The sequence below is a fragment of the Ctenocephalides felis genome, unplaced genomic scaffold, assembly GCF_003426905.1.
Source record: "Ctenocephalides felis isolate EL2017-DRISC unplaced genomic scaffold, ASM342690v1 CF-g0.4_SCAFFOLD_01604, whole genome shotgun sequence".
NCBI classification, from domain to species: domain Eukaryota; kingdom Metazoa; phylum Arthropoda; class Insecta; order Siphonaptera; family Pulicidae; genus Ctenocephalides; species Ctenocephalides felis.
This window is the reverse complement of record NW_020537758.1, coordinates 10307165-10326721: the sequence shown is the minus strand read 5'-3', so window position 1 is coordinate 10326721 and position 19557 is coordinate 10307165. Positions and strand designations below refer to the sequence as shown.

At 28.2% G+C, this 19557-nt stretch overlaps 5 protein-coding genes across 5 annotated transcripts; 3 read left to right on the top strand and 2 right to left on the bottom strand.

Annotated features, from left to right (window-relative positions):
• Positions 1-2950: 2950 nt before the first annotated feature.
• On the bottom strand, positions 2951-11800 carry LOC113373337 (sodium-independent sulfate anion transporter-like). The gene is made up of 11 exons (XM_026613646.1): positions 11642-11800; positions 8713-8911; positions 8049-8278; positions 7750-7928; positions 5710-6005; positions 5491-5649; positions 5312-5424; positions 3569-3742; positions 3326-3470; positions 3082-3255; positions 2951-3021 (listed from the first exon to the last, which is right to left on the bottom strand). Exons 1-11 carry the CDS (start codon positions 11798-11800, stop codon positions 2951-2953), a joined length of 1899 nt encoding a protein of 632 aa, XP_026469431.1.
• A 921-nt stretch (positions 11801-12721) lies between these two features.
• LOC113373336 lies at positions 12722-13405 on the top strand (the record flags this gene model as incomplete). The annotated part of the gene is made up of 1 exon (XM_026613645.1): positions 12722-13405. A coding segment is annotated over exon 1 (501 nt), but the record flags the coding sequence as incomplete, so codon positions are not given.
• Positions 13383-17036, top strand: LOC113372382 (leukocyte receptor cluster member 8 homolog). The gene is made up of 5 exons (XM_026612704.1): positions 13383-14034; positions 14103-14301; positions 14379-14964; positions 15037-15244; positions 16447-17036. The coding sequence occupies exons 1-5, from the start codon at positions 13406-13408 to the stop codon at positions 16610-16612; spliced, it is 1788 nt and encodes a 595-aa protein (XP_026468489.1). The 5' UTR covers positions 13383-13405; the 3' UTR covers positions 16613-17036.
• Positions 17037-17077: 41 nt separating this feature from the next.
• Positions 17078-18372, bottom strand: LOC113372383 (craniofacial development protein 1). The gene is given in 5 exon segments (XM_026612705.1): positions 17078-17245; positions 17310-17412; positions 17415-17571; positions 17702-18140; positions 18233-18372. Coding segments are annotated over 5 exon segments (795 nt in total). The 5' UTR covers positions 18235-18372; the 3' UTR covers positions 17078-17151.
• A 152-nt stretch (positions 18373-18524) lies between these two features.
• On the top strand, positions 18525-19412 carry LOC113373334. Its single transcript, XM_026613644.1, has 4 exons — positions 18525-18834; positions 18899-19023; positions 19128-19218; positions 19279-19412. The coding sequence occupies exons 1-4, from the start codon at positions 18576-18578 to the stop codon at positions 19410-19412; spliced, it is 609 nt and encodes a 202-aa protein (XP_026469429.1). The 5' UTR covers positions 18525-18575.
• The last annotated feature ends 145 nt before the right edge of the window (positions 19413-19557 follow it).

Below are 19557 nucleotides of genomic sequence, written 5' to 3'. Positions count from 1 at the left end.
TATAATACAAAAAGGTGGAAGGGAGATATTTGACAACCTAATATTTTAGTATTTTAGTATTTTGGTAATTAGCAATATGCGTTCTTATTATTTCTTCAAACGACTTAAAATTTTCATTCTAAGTATTTTAATTTTTGTACATTAGTAAAAATTATATAAAATTTACTAAAATCTAGTAAAAACTGTTGTATACACTTGCATAATAAAATTATGAATAATATTAGGTTGTCAAATATCTCCCTTCCGCTTTTTTGCTCTTGGTTTATAATACAAAAAGGCAGAAGGGAGATATTTGACAACCTAATAATAATGCATAATAATGCAAACATTTGTTGAAACATTTTTCTGCTAATATATTCAGAAATATGTAAATCTGGGACATTCTTTTGCATTTTTATTTAAATACCTTGAAAGTTTTGCCCAGGCCGGTTAGTGTTATATATTATACATCAGTAGAAACTAGATAAAATTTATCAAAATCTAGTGAAAGTAGTTATATACACTTGGATATTAAAATTTTGAATAATTCATAGTTGAAATGCGAACGTTAGTATTACCATATTTTATTATATATATATTCGCAGTTATATTACTTTTTTTCCAAATAACTCTTAAGTTTTATTCTGGACATCATAATTTTTTTACATTAATAAAAACTAAATAAAATTTACTAATAATTTATGAAAACTGTTATATACACTTGGATATTAAAATTTTGAATAATTCGTAGCTAAAATGCTTTCTTTGGTATATTCTTATAATTAACAATATGTGAATTTAGGACACTTTTTTCTTCAAATAACTTTTAATTTTCATTTCGGACATTATAATTTTTTTACATCAGTAAAATCTAGATAACTAAATTCTCGTGAAAAGTGTTATATACACTCGGATATTAAAATTTTGAATAAATCGTAGTTGAAATGCGGACTTTAGTATTCTGATTTGTAACATATGAATTTAGAACATGTTTTGCTTTTCTTCAAATAACTTTTAATTTTTATTTCGAACATTATAATTTATTTACATTAGTGATACCAAGATAAAATACATACATATATTTAAGAAACAAATTAATTTAACAACAAATATTTTTTTATATTCAATTGTAAGTTTTACACCTAAACATAAAAACTTGCTCGTTGATTCCTTCCATATTTCAACTCATCTTCTAAATCAGAAGTCCGATTCGCATTTTGTTTAACATTCAAAGATCCTTTGTACAAATTTTTAACTGGTTCATGGACTTCAGCTTCGCAAACTGTAGTTTTAGTACCTTTATTTATCTGATTTTCAATTAAAGACAAAGCCTTAGGATCTGTATAAATATGTCGAATGGATTCCAACCCATTTTCCCATTCCCATCGACATGGTAATTTGCGATGATATTGCGGCCTCGGCGGTTCTTTAGGGATATTTGGAACCCTTTCAAAATTATCTTTTAATATAAATTTGTGATCACATTCGTCTAAACATTCATCTTTGTAAGAAAATCTTTTAGATTTTTTCAAAGTTCCTCGTCTTTGACTGTTTCTTTGGTACATAGAAGACACTTTGCTTAATTTACTTGAAATTCGATCAGTTGCTTCGTGAAACCATTGTAAACTTTTTCGGCGAACTGTTTCAAAAACTTTTACTTTGGCAGTTTTTCTGGATATTTTTTTATAAAAACTTGACATTGTTTATAAATATTTGACTTGGTAAAAGGTATAATTGCGAGTGATTTAACAGACTTGGTAATGATCACAAATTCTTAAACATTGGAACGATTAGCAAAGATATTCTAATTAAATTTATATTGTTATGCGAATTGCATTTGTGACAAAATACGACGATGTGCATACTTTGATACAGTTGAAAAAAATTATAAGTACAGTTTAAAAATTTTGAGAATTCAATTAAAACCTAGGTCAAACTAACCATTTTTCGTTATAATAATCGTCCAAAATCGAAAATGAAAATTTTTGCATACCTTTACGTTTCAGAGGTTTCTGAACATTTTGGCATACCTTAAAAAATGTTATATATATGTGTATGTGTGGATACAATTTTTTGTCCACGTTTACGTAAGCACCGCTCAACCGATTTGCATGATTCAAAAAACATTTGATTTGTATTGATAGGGAGATGTGCTGATTTCTATTGAAAAATGCCAATTGGCGGTCAAAAATTCGGTATTTTAGACAGTATGGATTAACTGACATGAATGGGTATAAAAAACTCACAAATCTTTCAAAATATACAAAATTATCAAAAAAAACAGTTTTCATAAAATTTCAAAAAATCAAAAAAAATCGTTTTTCATAAAATTTCCAAGTTTTCAAGACATATCATTATTAATATATTCTAAAAAAAGGCATTTTTTAATATTCAAATTTCTAAAATGTTTTCAAATTTCAAAAATGTTCAAAAAAATTCAGAATTCTCAAAAAAACACTTTCATTTCACAGTTTTTAAAAATTTTAAATTTCAGTACGAGAAGTTACAGGAATTTCCCTTAAGGCACGATGCCATGCACTATTAGTTTAAAAATAAAAAAAACAGTTTTCATAAAATTTTCAAGTTTTCAAAAAAAAATATATATATATATATCATTATTTTCTAAAAAGGAATTTTTTAATATTCAAATTTTTAAATATTCAATTTTTTTAATATTCAAATATTTTCAAATTTCAAAAATGTTTTAAAAATTCCAAATTCTTAAAAAAACAATTTTTTATATCTGAGTTATTTTTAATTTTAAATTTCAGTACGGGAAGTATCAGCAATTTATTTATTTATTTTTATTGGTTATTATTTTCGATTTCGGTTTGACGTTGAATTCTGGGACACCATACATACATAAATATTTATTGTTTAATTAAACAATCAAGTAAAAATCAGACACAAATATATTAAATGTATTAATAATAATACATAAAGGTACAATTCATAAATTATTTATCCCAAGTTATTTCTGTAGTTTCAACAACGGTTTTCGGACATCCCTCAGTTCGGTTGCATTTGAAAATGTATGATTGTCTGAAACAAAATTAATATTTATTTAATTTAGTAACATATTATACTCAAATTTCAGCATACCTTCTAAAATAATATTTAACTCCGTTTCGTTCAAAACATTTTTAATGGGAACTTTTGCACTATTTGCATCTTCTATTACTTTCAAAACTTTTTCACTGGCGTTCATTAAAATTAGTCTTCCATTGAGTTCTTTGGATAAAGTAACAATGCCTCTTGCCGCAGTGAAATCAATATCTAGAAAAAATTATATAATTTATATAAAATCTAGATACTAGAAATTGCAAACATATTTAATACTATATACCTTGTAAATTATTGCAATCGATTATTACAGGAACACCTTTTTCGTTGGCAGCTTTTCTAATAGCATCTCGTAGAAAATCGACTGCTGGAAAATATAATAAACCATGGCCTGGTTTTAAAATTAAGAACTCGATGCCCGAATCTGTCTAGAAATGAAAAATAAACTAAAATTTTAATTTTTTTAAAAATTTTATGTAAAAATTTTAACCATGCAAATTAGAATTAAGTAATTATTTTTACTTACTGTGACTTTTGTAATCGGCAAATCAGGTCTGGCTGCTTTATAAACGACATATAATAAATCCCATGAAACTCCGACTAAGAGTCCAATTTCGACACTGAATACAAGACTAAGTACAAATGTTTTCACACAACCGAATAATTCTCTTCGGCTGCAACGCCATAAGGGCCTAACTACCTAAAAATTTGATAAATAAAAAACCTAAATTAATTTTTATAGATTGTTAAACTAAATTTACTAATACTACTAAATTTACTAATAGATTTTTTATAGATTTTTAGTATAAATTTAAATTATTTTTTATTAGATTTTTTATTAAGTTCCCTTAGGGTAAATTACAGTAATCGTCCAAAAATCTAAAATAATTTTTTTTTGCATATCTTTATGTTTCGGAGCATCTTAGAAAAACTGTATGTATTTATGTGTGTGTGTGTGTGTGCGGTAAGGTAAGTTATGGTAATCGTTCAAAAATCAAACATATTTTTTTTTGCATATCTTCACGTTTCAAAGATTTCTGAACACTTTGGCACACCTAAGAAAAAATCGATGTGTGTGTGTGTATGTACGGATACAAATTCTCGTTGTAATTTCGGGAACCCGGATCAACGGATTTGAATAATTCGATTCGTATTTATTGGGAAATGCACTAATTAGTTTTTACGAAAGGTAGGTCCAACCGTTTCGGAGATACCGAGCAAAGAGTACAGAAAATATAAATTAAGTTTTTGAGAGAACGGAGCGTCCGATTTGAATGATTCGATAAGCATTCGATTCGTAATAATGAGGAGCAGTCGTGATTAGTTTTTAGCAAAGGCAGGTCCAGAAGTTTCGGAGATACAGAGCAAAGATTGCAGAAAATAGAAATCGAGTTTTTGAGAGAACTAAGCATCCGATTCAAAAAGCATTCAATTTTTAATGATGGGAAGAAGTGGTGATTAGTTTTTGGCAGAGGTAGGTCTAGCATTTTTGGAGATACTGAGCTCAATGTGCAAAAAATTGCAGTTTTGGAGAGAATGGGGCATCTGATTTGAATGATTCAAAAAATATTTTGCTCAATTTGATTTTGGGATAAAGCAAAAAAAATTTAGTTCAATATTTCAAATTCTTTTTTCAATTTTTATAAAATATTTTTTTGATATAAAAAATAATCCGGATTTTAATTTTAATTTTTGGTAAAATTCCAAAGCTCACTTATCATATACTTCAAATAAATAATTTTAACTTTGCAATTCCGTCTTAAAAATATGAGATAAGGTCCTTTAATGCTAACTCGCTTGATCAAGTTTTGTTTATTTACTTTTTTACAAACATATATAAACGTCGTCGTTCAATTTATAAACCTTAGATTTTGTCTATAAAATACGAATAATAAAAGTTACAGTATTTATAATAATATATTTGAAAACATTTGAAATTCATCAATTTTAGCATCCGTCGACTTTGAGAGACCCTCCTTCAAAAAAAAGTACCAAAAAGTGTTGACAAGTTTCATCAAGATTATAAAATGGTAAAACACTTGATAGTTTTATAATAAAAAATTCGTGTAAAATATTAAAAAATAAAAATTTAGAGTAGAGTTTTTGGATACCCTGTATATAGTTGTATAAAATACGAATAATAAAAGTTACAGTATTTATAATAATCTATTTGCAATCATTTAAAATTCATCGCATATTTTGTTACGAATTAATTTGCCTTAAGGCACGATGCCATACACCACTAGTTTATTTAATTTTTTTTCCTTACCTCATATTCGATCATAAAGATCACAGCGCATATTATCACAGCCGACAAAGAACTTTTGGGAATATAATGAAAATACGGCGTTAATAAACCTATAGCTAATAATACTAAAAGACCTGCGAATAAAAATAAATATAAACTAGTTAAATATTCAACCAAAAAAAATATTTTTTATTATTAACCTGTATAAACTCCGCCCAAAGGAGTTTGTACACCCGATGCATGATTTACAGCACTTCTTGAAAAAGATCCAGTCACTGGCATCGATGATACAAATGATCCAAAAATATTACTTAATGATAAAGCTAAAAGTTCACGTGAAGGATTTAATTTGGCACCACCTAAAAAAATATTTTATATAGTAATAATATTTTTTTGCTTGTGTATATTTATGTTTTTACCGAACGCTTTTGATATAGCAACGTTTCCCAAAACAGCTATAATAGGTACTAAAATAATCGACGATCCAAGAATATCGACCATATCTTTAAAACCTAGTTCTATTAAATTCGATTCGTATATAATACTTTCATTATAAGAAACAACAGTTTTATTTTTTATTTCTGTACAAGTTTCGAAAACAAGTTGATGTGATATGTCCGTATTATTGCCGTCGTCTACATTTTTGTATGTAGTAATGTTACAATATTCTTTATTGACATAAAATGCAGGCAAGTGGATTGATGGAAGACCTGATCTGTAAATAAAATAAATTAAATATTTAATTAAAAGTAATAAAATAAATTAAATATGTATGGGGTGTCCCAAGGTCAACGTCAACGGGGTGATTGATAGTATTGAATTTTTGAAGTTTCAATCTTTTTTTCATATCGTATTCGAAAAAGAAAATTTATATAACTCTAAATAACTATATATATATGAAAATATTGATCGTTACTATCATGCAAAAAATACTAGTGGTATATGGTATCGTACTTTCAGGTGAATTGCTGGAACTTCCCGTACCGTAATGAAATATTCGAGGAATATTAAATGTTTTCAAATAGATCATTATAAATATTGTAACTTTCATTATTTTTGCTATCTTGTTATATCTGAGCAAATCAAATGTAAATCATAAATCAATTTATCTCCAGAACATTAACAATCGTCATTTCATTTCGAATTCAATTTGAAAAAAAAATATTTGCCTAATTTACACAAAATTGAAAAAGTGCTCCCTTATAGTCACAGTCTAAACGCATTTGCAAATAATTCTGTGCGACATTTTCACTTATACTGTGCTTACCTTGGCGGCATTTTCACATTTTTCAATAGTTTTCACAAAATTGGAAAAGTGCCCCTATACATAGACAGTCTAAACGCACTTGGGTAAACATTTGTACCAGAGTAGCGCTTAGACTGTGCTTAGCCTGGGTAATTTTTTGAATTTTTAATACAAAATTACAAAAATATTTTATGGAAAATAAAAAAGGTGTAATAATTTTTTATCCTCAAAAGCAATGGTTTTGTCAACACAAGCAGAAAGTTTTTTAGATCATTCAAATCGGATGCCTAGTTCTCTCAAAAACAGCGATTTTGCTCGGTATTTTTGAAACGGCTGGACCTGCCTTTGCCAAAAACTAATCACCACTTTTCCTCATCATTACAAATTGAATATTATTTTAGATCATTCCAATCCGTTCTTTTAAAAACTCGATTTCTATTTTCTGCACTTTTTGCCCAATATCTCCGAAACATTTGGACCTGCCTTTGCCAAAAACTAATCAGCGCATCTCTCTATCAATAGGAATCGAATATTTTTTTAACCATTCAAATCGGTTGATCCGCATTCTCAAAATCGTCGACGAAAAATTGTTAAAAATTGTATCCGTACATATGTACAAACACACACGTGCGCACACACACACACATACGTCAATTTTTTTAAGGTATGTCAAAATGTTCAGAAACCTTTGAAACGTAAAAATAGAAAAAACAACATTTTGATTTTTTTGCGATTACTATAACTTTGTAAGTTTGAAAATTATGAGGTTTTAAGTGCAACCTAGAGCTTTGGTGAAATTGTCTCTATTTTTCGGTTATTGCGGTTAATTTTCTTCGATTTTATTCATTTAAACTTTGGAACCGTCATAGTACATAATATTTCTAAGACCACATTAAAAAATAATGACAAATTTGCTCCAGGTTTTCAAGAATTAACACTTTTTGTTGAGCTATGTATTTAAAATTTTTAGAATCCCTCGACTTTGAGAGGCACTACTTTAAAAAAATTGTACTAAAATGTATTGGCAAAGTTCATCAAAAGTTAGGGCATTTAATCAGGATTACAAAATTGTAAAAACACTTGATGGTTGTATAATAAAAAAATCGAGTAAAAAAATAAAAACAAGATTTTTGCTAGTGCGTTTGGCTCACATCACTTCAACGTTGAGTTCTGAGATACCTTGTATTTAATTTTATTTTAAGTTGATACAAACTTTACTGATCCCGTGACTTGAAATGGTATTGTTGAAGTATATTTTTCAAAACTATATGCAATTACGACTCCTAATAAAACTATTATAGCATTTCTTGCAGTTGCTATAAGCCATAATAAAGTACGAAATTGTTTGTACACTTTGGACCTAGTAGACGTGCTTCTGTAATCTTTGAATTTCTAAAAAAATAAAAAATATATTAAATAATACATAATTTTATATTACACTTGTTTATTATATATTATTATTAATATATAATAAACAAGTGTAATATAAAATTATTTACTAGGTGATTTTACCCTCAAAAGTAGTAGTAGGAGTATACTAGATAAACCTAGTAAACTATCTCCAAGTTGAGTATTAGGCAAATTTTGATAAATATTAACTAGTGTTTTTCCAAAATTATCACCACTTCCTCGAGGATATTTTAAGCCTAGCAAGGATTTTATTTGGGACGTTGCTATTATTACAGCAGTCGCTGAAGTAAAACCAATACTTATTGGTAAGGATATTATATCAACCAGAGATCCTGAAAAAATCATACAAAAATGGTAAAAAAAACTTAATTGAAAAATGGTAAAAATTCTAAATATCCATATATATATATATATATATATATATATATATATATAAAATTCGTCTTTTATATGAATGCCTGCATAAAACTTCACATATAAATTTAAATTTATAATCAATTACAATGATAGGGAGAAACTAGTCTCTGATTGTTTAGAATTAGTTTCTAGATCGAATTCAAAGTCGTTTTATTCCAAACTTTTATATCGGAGCTTATAAAACCGTTAGCATGGAATCGTAGTAAATTGTATCTAGTTTCTCCCTATCTAACTGAAAAGGGTTGCTTTCATATGATATTTGTGAGTTATTTGACAAAAACCAAAAAAATGTCCCAAAATTTCTATTAAATTTTCTATTTCTTCATATAACATTTGTGAATTATTTTACCCATTCGAAAGATTGCCATCAGCGATTGGACGCAGCCAGATAAAAAGCACAGCAAAACAGCTAATTCTATTCCTGCTGCTTGAGCAGTATATTTGGCAGTCATCAGAGAGAGCAGTGCCGTCGGGCCGATTGTAACTTGGCGACAGCCCCCCAAAAGGGCGTAGACGAAGCACCCCATGAAGGCCGAGTACAAGCCATACTGGTAATAAAAGATTGATAAATAATTTAACTTAGACTGGCAAAAAAATTAAATTATAAATAATTTTATTAAAATAATTCGACTTAAACTATTAGTAATGAATATTAAAAAAATTATTCAATTTGAATAATTACATTTATTTTAGTACTAAAAAATTCACCAAAATTTAATTTTTTTATATTTATGAGCCATACTGGTAATAATAAATGTTCTATAAATAGATCAATTTAAATAATTCAATGTAATATAATCATAAATAATTTAATTTAAACAGTTCGATTTATACTATTAATAATGAATTATTAAAAAATAATTCAATTTGAATAATTCCATCAACTTTAGTACTGAAAAATTCACCAAAATTTAATTTTTATATATATGCAGAGAATAAACCATACTGTTAATAATAAATGATTTATAAATAGATCAATTTAAATAGTTCAGAGTAATCTAATGATAAATAATTTCATTTAAATGATTCGATTTATAATATTAGTAGTGAATAATTAAAAAATAATATAATTTGAATAATTGCATTCCATTTAAGTCTAAAAAATTCACAAAAATTTAATTTTTTTATATGTATGAGCCATACTGGTAATAATAATTGTTCTATAAATGGATCAATTCAAATAATTCAGAGTAATAAATATATCATAAATAATTTTATTGAAATAATTCGACTTATATTATTAGAAATGAAAAATTTAAAAATAATTCAATATTATGTAACTCGATAAGAACTCAAGGTGATTATTTTTGTGCGACGATCTGTCAAGTCGTTTCTTTAGAATGATCAAAAATGTCCGTATGATTGAGTGTATGTAAGCTAAAATTTGACATTTTCTCGACGTTTTCTCAAAAACGGCTAAACCGTATTCAAAAATTTAAAAGCCATTCGATGTAACTCGATAAGGACTCAAGATGATTATTTTTGTGCGATAATCGGTCAAGCCGTTTCTTTTTTACTAGCAAAAAATTGCAACAATACTCGTTCGCGTTTTAGTTAAAAATTCTGAACCGATTTTTAAAATTTCAGTATGATTGAAAGATATTATTTGGAAATTGTGCTACAGATTTTTTATTAAAAGTCAACGGAAAAAGTTTCTTCGTAAATTTAGTTTAAAAAAATGATTTGTCGTAAAAATTAATGTTTATTGATTAAACAAAATGTATATGGTATTTTTCGACCAGTTTTAGAATTTCTAAAATCGGTTCAGGATTCTTGACTCAAACGCGGACGATTTTTTTTAGAAATGAAAGAGATTTTCTTAGAAATATTTTTGCCGGGCCAGCTAGTATATATATAATTATTTATAATTGTTTATGTAATATAAGTTTTTTAAACTAGATGAAACTTGCTTTAACTTCCCGATACTTGTAAATTAATCAATTTTAAAAAAATTATAATACATAAATAATTATATATACTAGCTGGCCCGGCAAAATTATTTCTAAAAAATCGTTTATTTAAATCAGGTCAATTCCAACTTCAAATTTTAAATCAAATTTATTTGATTTCGAAAACAAAACATTGCAAAAATTCATATCGTTATCAATACCAATGCTAAATTTACGGATATTTTCATTTTAATCTAATATAAATTATTTTTATTTATTGTAACGAATTGTTTTTTTTTATCGTCCTTGCATGCAAATAGAATTCTTGATAGAACATTCTTTCTAAATATAAAATGTGGTCATTGTTAGAAATTATATTATCAAAATAAAAACTATTAAATCATTTACTATAAACAGTTTTTTACAATTAAATTAAATATAGCTTTACAGCATTTTATTTATTGTACAAGAAGTATCTACAAAATTCAGTAGAGTTGAATAAAAAATAAATGAATTTTTAATTTTATGGATATTGCGGTTTTTAATTAAATAAATATCAATTAATTTTGTAAAATTATATCGATAATAAATTATTTTTTATTTCATTGGAAATAAATGTAAAACTATTCGAAGACTTGGAGTAATATTTCAGTAACCAATAATTAATTCCAAAATAAGTTAGCTCAGAAAAAAAATAGATTTAGAATTTTGTAACTTTTGAATCCTTTGCAATATGAAAATCTTTATGTATTATATATCAAATCATATCAAAGTAATATTTATTTACTATCGATCCAATTCTACTGATTTGTGTATTATTGGCTAAATTAATATAAATGAAATTTGATCTCGTGTCGTGTACTTGTAATAAATAATAAAATCAGTTGTATAAACCTTGAAAAATGGTTAAAAAAACTAAATGAGAATTAATTGAAATTAAATGAAATGAATCTGGTACAAATTATGTTTAGAAAATACATATAATTGTAATATAATAAAAGTTATAAAAAATAAATTAATTGTAATAAAGATTGTTTTTAGAGTATCATAACATGCAATGTTTAGCATAAGAATCTAATTGTTCAGTTGTTTTTATTGATTTATATTTATAACATATATATTATTCTAAGTATTATCAATTAATTTCTTTGTTATGTTAATAAGCTATACCAATATTTTCATATCAAGGATTCATTCATGTTAGGATACGATTACAAATTTTTATCAGATAGTTCAAGCACTCTATTGTACTTTGATATTACATATCACACATAAAAATATTAATAAATTATATATTGTTCAATAAAGACTAGTTTTTTTACTGTTATTTTGAATAATCAATGGTTTAATTTAGGTTAATTTACAAATATACATTTATTATATTATTACCTGTGGTTCCAGCCCAGCTAAAGTCGCGTAAGCCAAACTCTGAGGAAGAACTGTTAAACCAACAGTTACACCAGCTATGAAATCAGAAATAGCCTTTGGTTTAGAATAGCCACGAAGCCAATTATTCAGAGGTATAAATTTTAATAAATTTCGCGTCATGTTTTACTAGAAGTAGGTACTGATGAATTGCGAAATGAATACGGGTTATAATATATCCACATCATCAAAAACGTTGTATCAGTTTCAGCACAAATTCGTCAAGATTGGGTTGTGAAAGTTGAATAATTTATTAGGCAAAACTATATGTGGGATTTAAAAAATATTAGGAAGATTTACAGGGGGTAAAAAAATTAATAAATGGTAATAAACTTGCATTTGTAGATATAAGTCTTGAATTTAATTTATTGGTATAAAAAAAATCCCAAATTATATATTTTTGAATTTTGGAGTCACAAAAACACTGTTAACAATAATTTCTAAGGGTGTTTTTAAAGGGTGAATAAAAATATTTGTAATAATTTATAATGTCCAAAATACATGATAAATTTATAAATAATATATTCATCTAATATTTTCTCGGCAGCATAATTTGAAACAATATTTAAATATTAAACGATTTATTTCATTTTAGAAGGAAATTGTCACTGAACTGTCAAATTGACATATTTGATTTGACGTTTGGCCTTCCATAGATACCACAAAATTGTAATATTGATGACCACCATATTAGTTTGGACTAATGCTAGAAGCCGCACCTGCGACGATTAAAATTATATAATATTATATTTTATATGAACATATGTTTATTAATTTATAAATTATCATTAGCATTTAATTAAATGCAAAATAAGTGATTTAAAAATCAATCGATTTTCCGCTTGTAGGATTAGTATTTTGCTCTTGACAGTTGGTTTTGTAGAAAGTATGAAGTTGAAGTTAGTTTTGTAATAATGGCGATGAGTAATGACCTCATACCATGTTCTTATATGTTTATTTAAAGTGAATTTAAGTAATTATGTTAAAATTTTGTTATAATATATCAAAAGTATTCTAAGTATAATTTTTACAATATATTTTTATACCACTAAAATATTTGTGATCGTTTGAAACAAATTCTATGTAGACTGAAACAAAAGACGATAGTGTCAGCCATTTTGTGTAAAGTGATTTTAAGTAAAAGTTTGAAAGCATTTAATCGACCAGTCTTCGGTTAATTGATAAATTTCAGGTAATTATATAAGTAATAATTGAAATTTGTAAAAAATGAGTGCTCAAAATACTAGCACAGTGGCAGCTCAGCAATCAGGTCAATCACCTGCACTGTTACCGAATCCACCAGGACCCAATATTACAACAATGCCTCATATGTGGATGTATCCCACGAATAATTTCATGTACCCGTACCATGCGGGGTATACACATCCAAGCTATCACTATTATGCCTATTTCAATCAAATGCAAAATCAGGCAACTTCTAGTACCCCGGCCACAAATAACGCTCCTCCTGGATTCAGTAATAATGTTGTTAAAGAGAATGATAAAAAGTCGGAAGAACTTCCACCGTTACCGCCGGGGCCTCCGCCTCCGCTTAACAATTCTGTTGGAAATTTGTTGCAACGACCTGCATTCTTTAATTCAACTTCACCTCAATTGTCCAAACAATCTCCGAGTCAATTCGGTCCAATACGGTTCAACATAAATAATAATAAACGCGGTTTCGGTTTTGCTCAGACAAATTCACCTAACATTACAGTTGATCCTCCAATGCCACCTGGTCCCCCTCCTGCGACGACTGAAGCACCTCCATTGCCTCCTCTACCTCCTACTGATGTTACAAAACCACCTCCACCGCTTCCTGCTACTCCCCCTAAACCTGCTCCACCAACCTTGCCTGAAAATTCTATTCCAAAAAATCCAAAACAAGTTTCAGCCACAAATTCCGATTGGCCAGAGAGTTTGAACAAATATGTTCTGAGGTGTTATGCCAAATGTAAAACAGCTTTAGATCGAGATCAAATAGAGATATGCTTGAAAGGTCGCATATCGTCTGCTATGAACAAAGGGGAAATCTGGATTAAGAATTGGGACGAAGAACCTATACCCAGTGTCTATAGTGAACGAAATAATTTAGTGGTTAAGGTTGTTCCAGGTCAATTGTCACAATTTCAGAATACCAATGCCTGTAGCCCAGTAAAAGCACCGGTGACACCACAAAATAAAAAAGGAATATCACAAGCCTTAGGGGCAAGATTAGGCGCAAGAAACTCTCTAAAATCAAGAAGCTCTTCCAGATCTAGGTCCAGGTCTAGTTCAGATTCTTCCACAAATGGCAAGAGGAGCAGGAGGAAATCACGCCATAGCAGAAGTCGCAGTCCAAGAAAATCTAGAATAAGGTAATAATAAATTTTTATATTGAGGAGACTGAAATAGAACTTTTTTATAAGTCTTTGTTTGGTTTCAGTGATTCCCATTCCAGTAGTGACGAAAACTATAAACCATTGGTACGAAATAAGAATAAAGGTAAGATTATGGAGAGATTATCATTGGCAGGGTCGCCTCAGAAAGGAAAATCACCTCGACAGAAGCAAAATAAGAAACAGCAGAAACAGCAAAATAAGAAATCGCATTTCTATTCTGAATTTGGCATTGTTGGTGGTGAGGTAAGTTTTACTTCTATTAGGAATGAAAGTTTATCTTTGGTAGCAAGGTTATATCTAATATTTTTTTTAATTTTCAGGTTGAAGGCAATGATGAGCGGTTGCAGCAGAGGGCAGCAAGGTTTAGTGATGTCAAGAAACAAGTTCCAGTCGTAGCGTCTTCCACTGCTGGCAACATCAACAGCAATTGGCGTAAAGCGTCACCAATTTATTCCCAAACTGATGTAGACGGCATAGATTTCTCTGATTTCCATATAACCGGTACATGTAGGGATATTGAAAAGTCTTTCTTGCGTTTGACTAAAGCCCCGGAAGCTTGTGAAGTAAGGCCTGTTGAAGTATTAAGGACTTCTTTGCAAAATGTCAAAGACAAGTGGAATGAGAAAAAGGACTATCATTATGCTTGCGACCAGCTTAAATCTATTAGACAAGATTTAACTGTGCAAGTTATTAGGGATTCGTTCACAGTTCACGTTTATGAAATTCATGCTAGGATAGCTATGGAGAAGGGGGATAGAGAAGAATTCAATCAATGCCAGACGCAATTGAAAATGTTGTATAATGAATTAGGGGATAAGGTTATAGCGGATACGAATGGGAAGAGTAATAGGCTTGAGTTTACTGGATACAGGATATTGTACTACATATTTACAAACAGTACATTAGGTAAATACAAACACATACATGCATTTATTATCACATCATATCAAGTTCTAACATAAATATTTTATTTTTCAGATTTAACAACCCTTTTAAATGCATTGTCGCCCGAAGACAAGTTAGATGAATGCATTAGCCATGCACTGCTACTGCATTCTGCTTGGTCTGAAGGCAATTATCATCGTTTCTTTAAATTGTATCAAAATTCTCCTGCCATGTCAGGTTACCTTATAGATTGGTTTGTGGTCAGAGAACGAACTCTAGCATTGAAGAAAATTATAAAATCGTATGTATACATTGCACAAGTCTTTCTTAGATGCTGATCATTGAATATTTATTGTTATTTGTTTATGTAGAATTGCTTTTCAGCCCTGCAGGAGGAGTACATATCACAAATTTAATAATATTCAAATAACAATTTTACTTAGAGGATAAAACCATTTATCACAAAATTGATAAAGTCATACAAAATTTATTTTAAAAGTTTTTTTAGGAAACAAAATTTACATTTATTAGTCTTTTAGAATAATAGCTCTTTCTTTTGCAAGATAACATTTAATTTCACTGGTCAAATTAATTAATTACCTCATTTATTTAAAAATAGTAAAGAAATTTTTAATTTTAATAGTAAAGAACATTTATTAGTCTTTTAGAATAATAGCTCTTTCTTTTGCAAGATAACATTTAATTTCACTGGTCAAATTAATTAATTACCTCATTTATTTAAAAATAGTAAAGAAATAATTCAAGTTCTGTGATACAAGTATTTGAAGTATTTTAAATAACTGCTGTCTGCTGCAAATTTCTTATTTTACTTAAAACAAAGATTATTTCACAAAAATGATTTATCATATTAACACAAAAGTTATGCAGACATTTGATAAATAAGACATACAAATTTTTATTTATTAGTCTTTTGTAATACTTAAACTAAACTAAAAAAAAAACTGCTTAAATTAAATAATTACCTCGTTCATTTCAAAAAGAGTAAAGAAATAATTCAAGCTTCTGGAAATTTCTTGATACAAAAATGATTTATCATTAACACAAAAGTTATGCAGACATTTGATAAATAATATATACAAAGTTTTTATTTATTAGTCTTTTGTAATAGTTAAAATAAACTAAAAAAAAAAAACTGCTTAAATTAAATAATTACCTCGTTCATTTCAAAAAGAGTAAAGAAATAATGCAAGCTTTGTTATACAAATATTTAAACTATTTAAATATCTGCTGGAAATTTCTGACACTTAAAGGCTACAAATATTTTTTTACATAAAATTATGCAGACTTTGGTAAACAAGTCATTTTAGAATAATATTCTTTTTTATTTGGCAAGATAACATTTAATTTCACAGTAAGAAATATTTAAGTTGCTTCTAAATTAAACTAATAGCCATTTTTTCCAGGTAGTCTCCAATTAATATTTATATATTAATTCTTATAAACTAATATTGATTCTTTATTAATATGTCATTTTTAATTTAGCTACCGTCAAAATATTCCCGTGGCATTCCTGACATGCGAATTGGCGTTCGAAAACGACGACGAATGCTTGGAATTTGTGACACCCCTCGGTGTAATCTTTAGTGATGTCTCGAAAACTTTAATCGACTGTAAGAATAGTATGGCTGCAATCTCCAATATTCAATAGATTGCTCAAAATTTCATTAATTTGGCCGCAAAATCTTTATGCACATTGTTTTCTCTAATTCCTTCTTATGAAAACGATGTGCATGTGTCTTTTGATGCAAACCTTCTTCAAACAATTCTGTTGTCATGTTAAATTGATTCGGGTAATCATAAATGGACATTCGTAATGGATTAGGTTTTAGAATAACTTATATAATAAATTATGAGATTGTACAATAAATTTGAATGAATGGAAGGCAATGAAGACTACCGAGGGCAAGATAAGAAGAAAGAAGAATTATGAAGAAGAAGTATGCCAATGTGCAAGTCCTTCCCTTCCCCGGGGGAAACAAATTACCTGTTGAATTGTCTGTTAAAAATTTGGTTTGCCTGCTGACTGAAAAAACGACAGCATTGTAATTATGAATGTATATAGCATAAGACTTTTTTTTATATTAAATTGTGTATATATTGAATTAAATTATTATTAAATTTAATTTTTGTTTGTTATTCATATTTATTGTTTACATCAATATTTTCAGTACATTTCATACATGATATTTATCTGTTACTTCGTCTTGTAGTTCTCATTTCCTTTTCTATTTCAAACTGTCGTAAGTCTGCACGCTGCAAAAAGTCTTGTCTTTCCAAATACCTGCAAAGGTAAAAATAATTTAATGCAATTGTTGATGCATTTATTAATTAATTATATTACTGACCCATTTTTGCCTTTGTTGTGATTCTGTATTTCTTCCTCAATCCCTTGCTTTTTCTTAAAACCATCCCAATCTAGTTTTGACTTCTCCAGGGTGCTGATTTTATTTTTTTATTTATTTGACTTAAAATAGATTGCATACCGCTTTTTTTAGGTGCAGGTTTGGCCGCAGGCTTTTTGTCAGGTGTTTCTTTTGTCGTTGAGTCATTTGTGCCGGCGAGACGGGCTTCCACTGAATCTGCTGGGACTTCTTTGGTTACTTCAACCTGAACAGACAAAAATAAATTTTAAAGAGTGAAGTATTAGGTTGTCAAATATCTCCCTTCCGCTTTTTTGCTCTTGGTTTATGATACAAAAAGGCGGAAGGGAGATATTTGACAACCTATTATTATTTACCTTTTCGCCAGCAAAATCAAAGATCTGTTTGACTGTTACAACTTCTTTTGCAGGTTTTGGTTTTTCCACTTTATTTGGAACTTTATTCTCCTGTTTCAAACTGCCATTGGAGTCACTTTTAGGCTTTAATTTTGTTCCGGTTCCACTCAAAAAATCTGCCCACAAGGAGTCTGCTTTCTTTTTCTTGTCTTCTTCGTTTAAACCTGTTTCAGTTACACTTTTGTCTACATTTTTAGCTTCTGGTGATTCTTCGGTTTTTCTACGTTTTGTGTATTTTGTTTTACACTTTTTACTTCGTTTTTGTCCTTTTTGCTCGTCTCCTGAATCATCCTCGCAAGCGTCATCGGATGATTCTTCCGATAATTCTTCTTTAACAGTTTCTGGGCAATAATCTTCATCACTTGAGTCACTGTTTGACGAATCGTTTTTAGAAGAATTCCTGAATAAGATAAAGGATTACATATAACACACAATATATTAATTATATTAATATTACACAAATTATTCGTGAAAAACAAGTTTGCGTCTTACATTGTTTCCGAATGTTAAGAGCTTATGAAAAATCAATATTGTGCAGTATAATGGTTAATGAAGTTCAATAAACTTTTTAATACTTAGTAATCATTAAATTAATAGCGTATATTAGCTGTGGTTATTATTTTATATAGGCGGAATACAAAATGGACAAATTTTTCTGTTTTTAAGGAATGGCCATAAACTGTCAAAAATGGTATTGCCCAACACTGCAAAACTTTTGAGTCTGTCAATCACTATTGTCAACGTTGGCAATACTATTACTACTTCAAAATGTCAGATATGCTTTGATTTTAAAACACTTGTCTAAAAATTAGTTGTTATTAAATTATTACTCAATATGGATAGATTTCCAATTGCTCAAAGCTTAATACAAAACCTCCGAGATGATCTCGACCAAGACATGTGTAAATTTGCAGAATTGAAGACTGAATTAAAAAATCTACGTAATAAACATGAAGAGTGTATGTCGAACTATGCTACAGAATTAAATAAACACGATTTTCTTTCAAAGAAAATGGCTATAGCTGAAAAAGAGAATGCCGAGGCTGCAAATATTGTAAAACAAGCAAAAGAAAAACAGGATAATTGCATCAATGGTAATTTTCACTTTTTTGTGTAAATAAGTTAAGTAATGTACTTGATGTAATTTTATTATTATAGCAAAAAAAAAAATCCAAGAGCACTATGAATGGTTTATGAAAGACATTAAAAGTGAGCTGGATTACTATAAAGAATATAATGGGCTGGAGTTGAAAATAATATTGGAATCGAACAATATATATCAGGTATTATATTTTATTCCTAACCTGTAAACTAGCATCAATTTTCAATAATGTAGCATATGTTACGTTACAAATATGTTAATTAACTACTTTTATCCCTATTTTAGATTAAATATACATTCTCTTTCAACAATGAAACTTCTTCAGACAAGTACTATGTCCTTTGCGAGTATAATGAGAATAATGAAACTCATAAATGTAAGTTAATTACATCTATTTAAGAATGAGTAGAATATTCAGATGTTTCATAAATTTCAGTATTAGAAATGCAGCCTAAGCTAGAATATTTTCATATGCTACAAAAGAAGTTGGAAGTTGATAATTGTATAAGTGAAATGCTGGCTGTAGCGAGATATTTGTTTAAAAGGCTTAACGAAGAAGTCAAAAGCTGAACATATTTACAATATATTAATAATTCTATTATTAAGATAAGTAAATATTTCAATGCATATCGTACTCAATAATAAATTAAAGTATATTTTCTCAAATAAATATTTTATTTTCGTTTATTAATAATATATTAGTAATCTCCAAGTA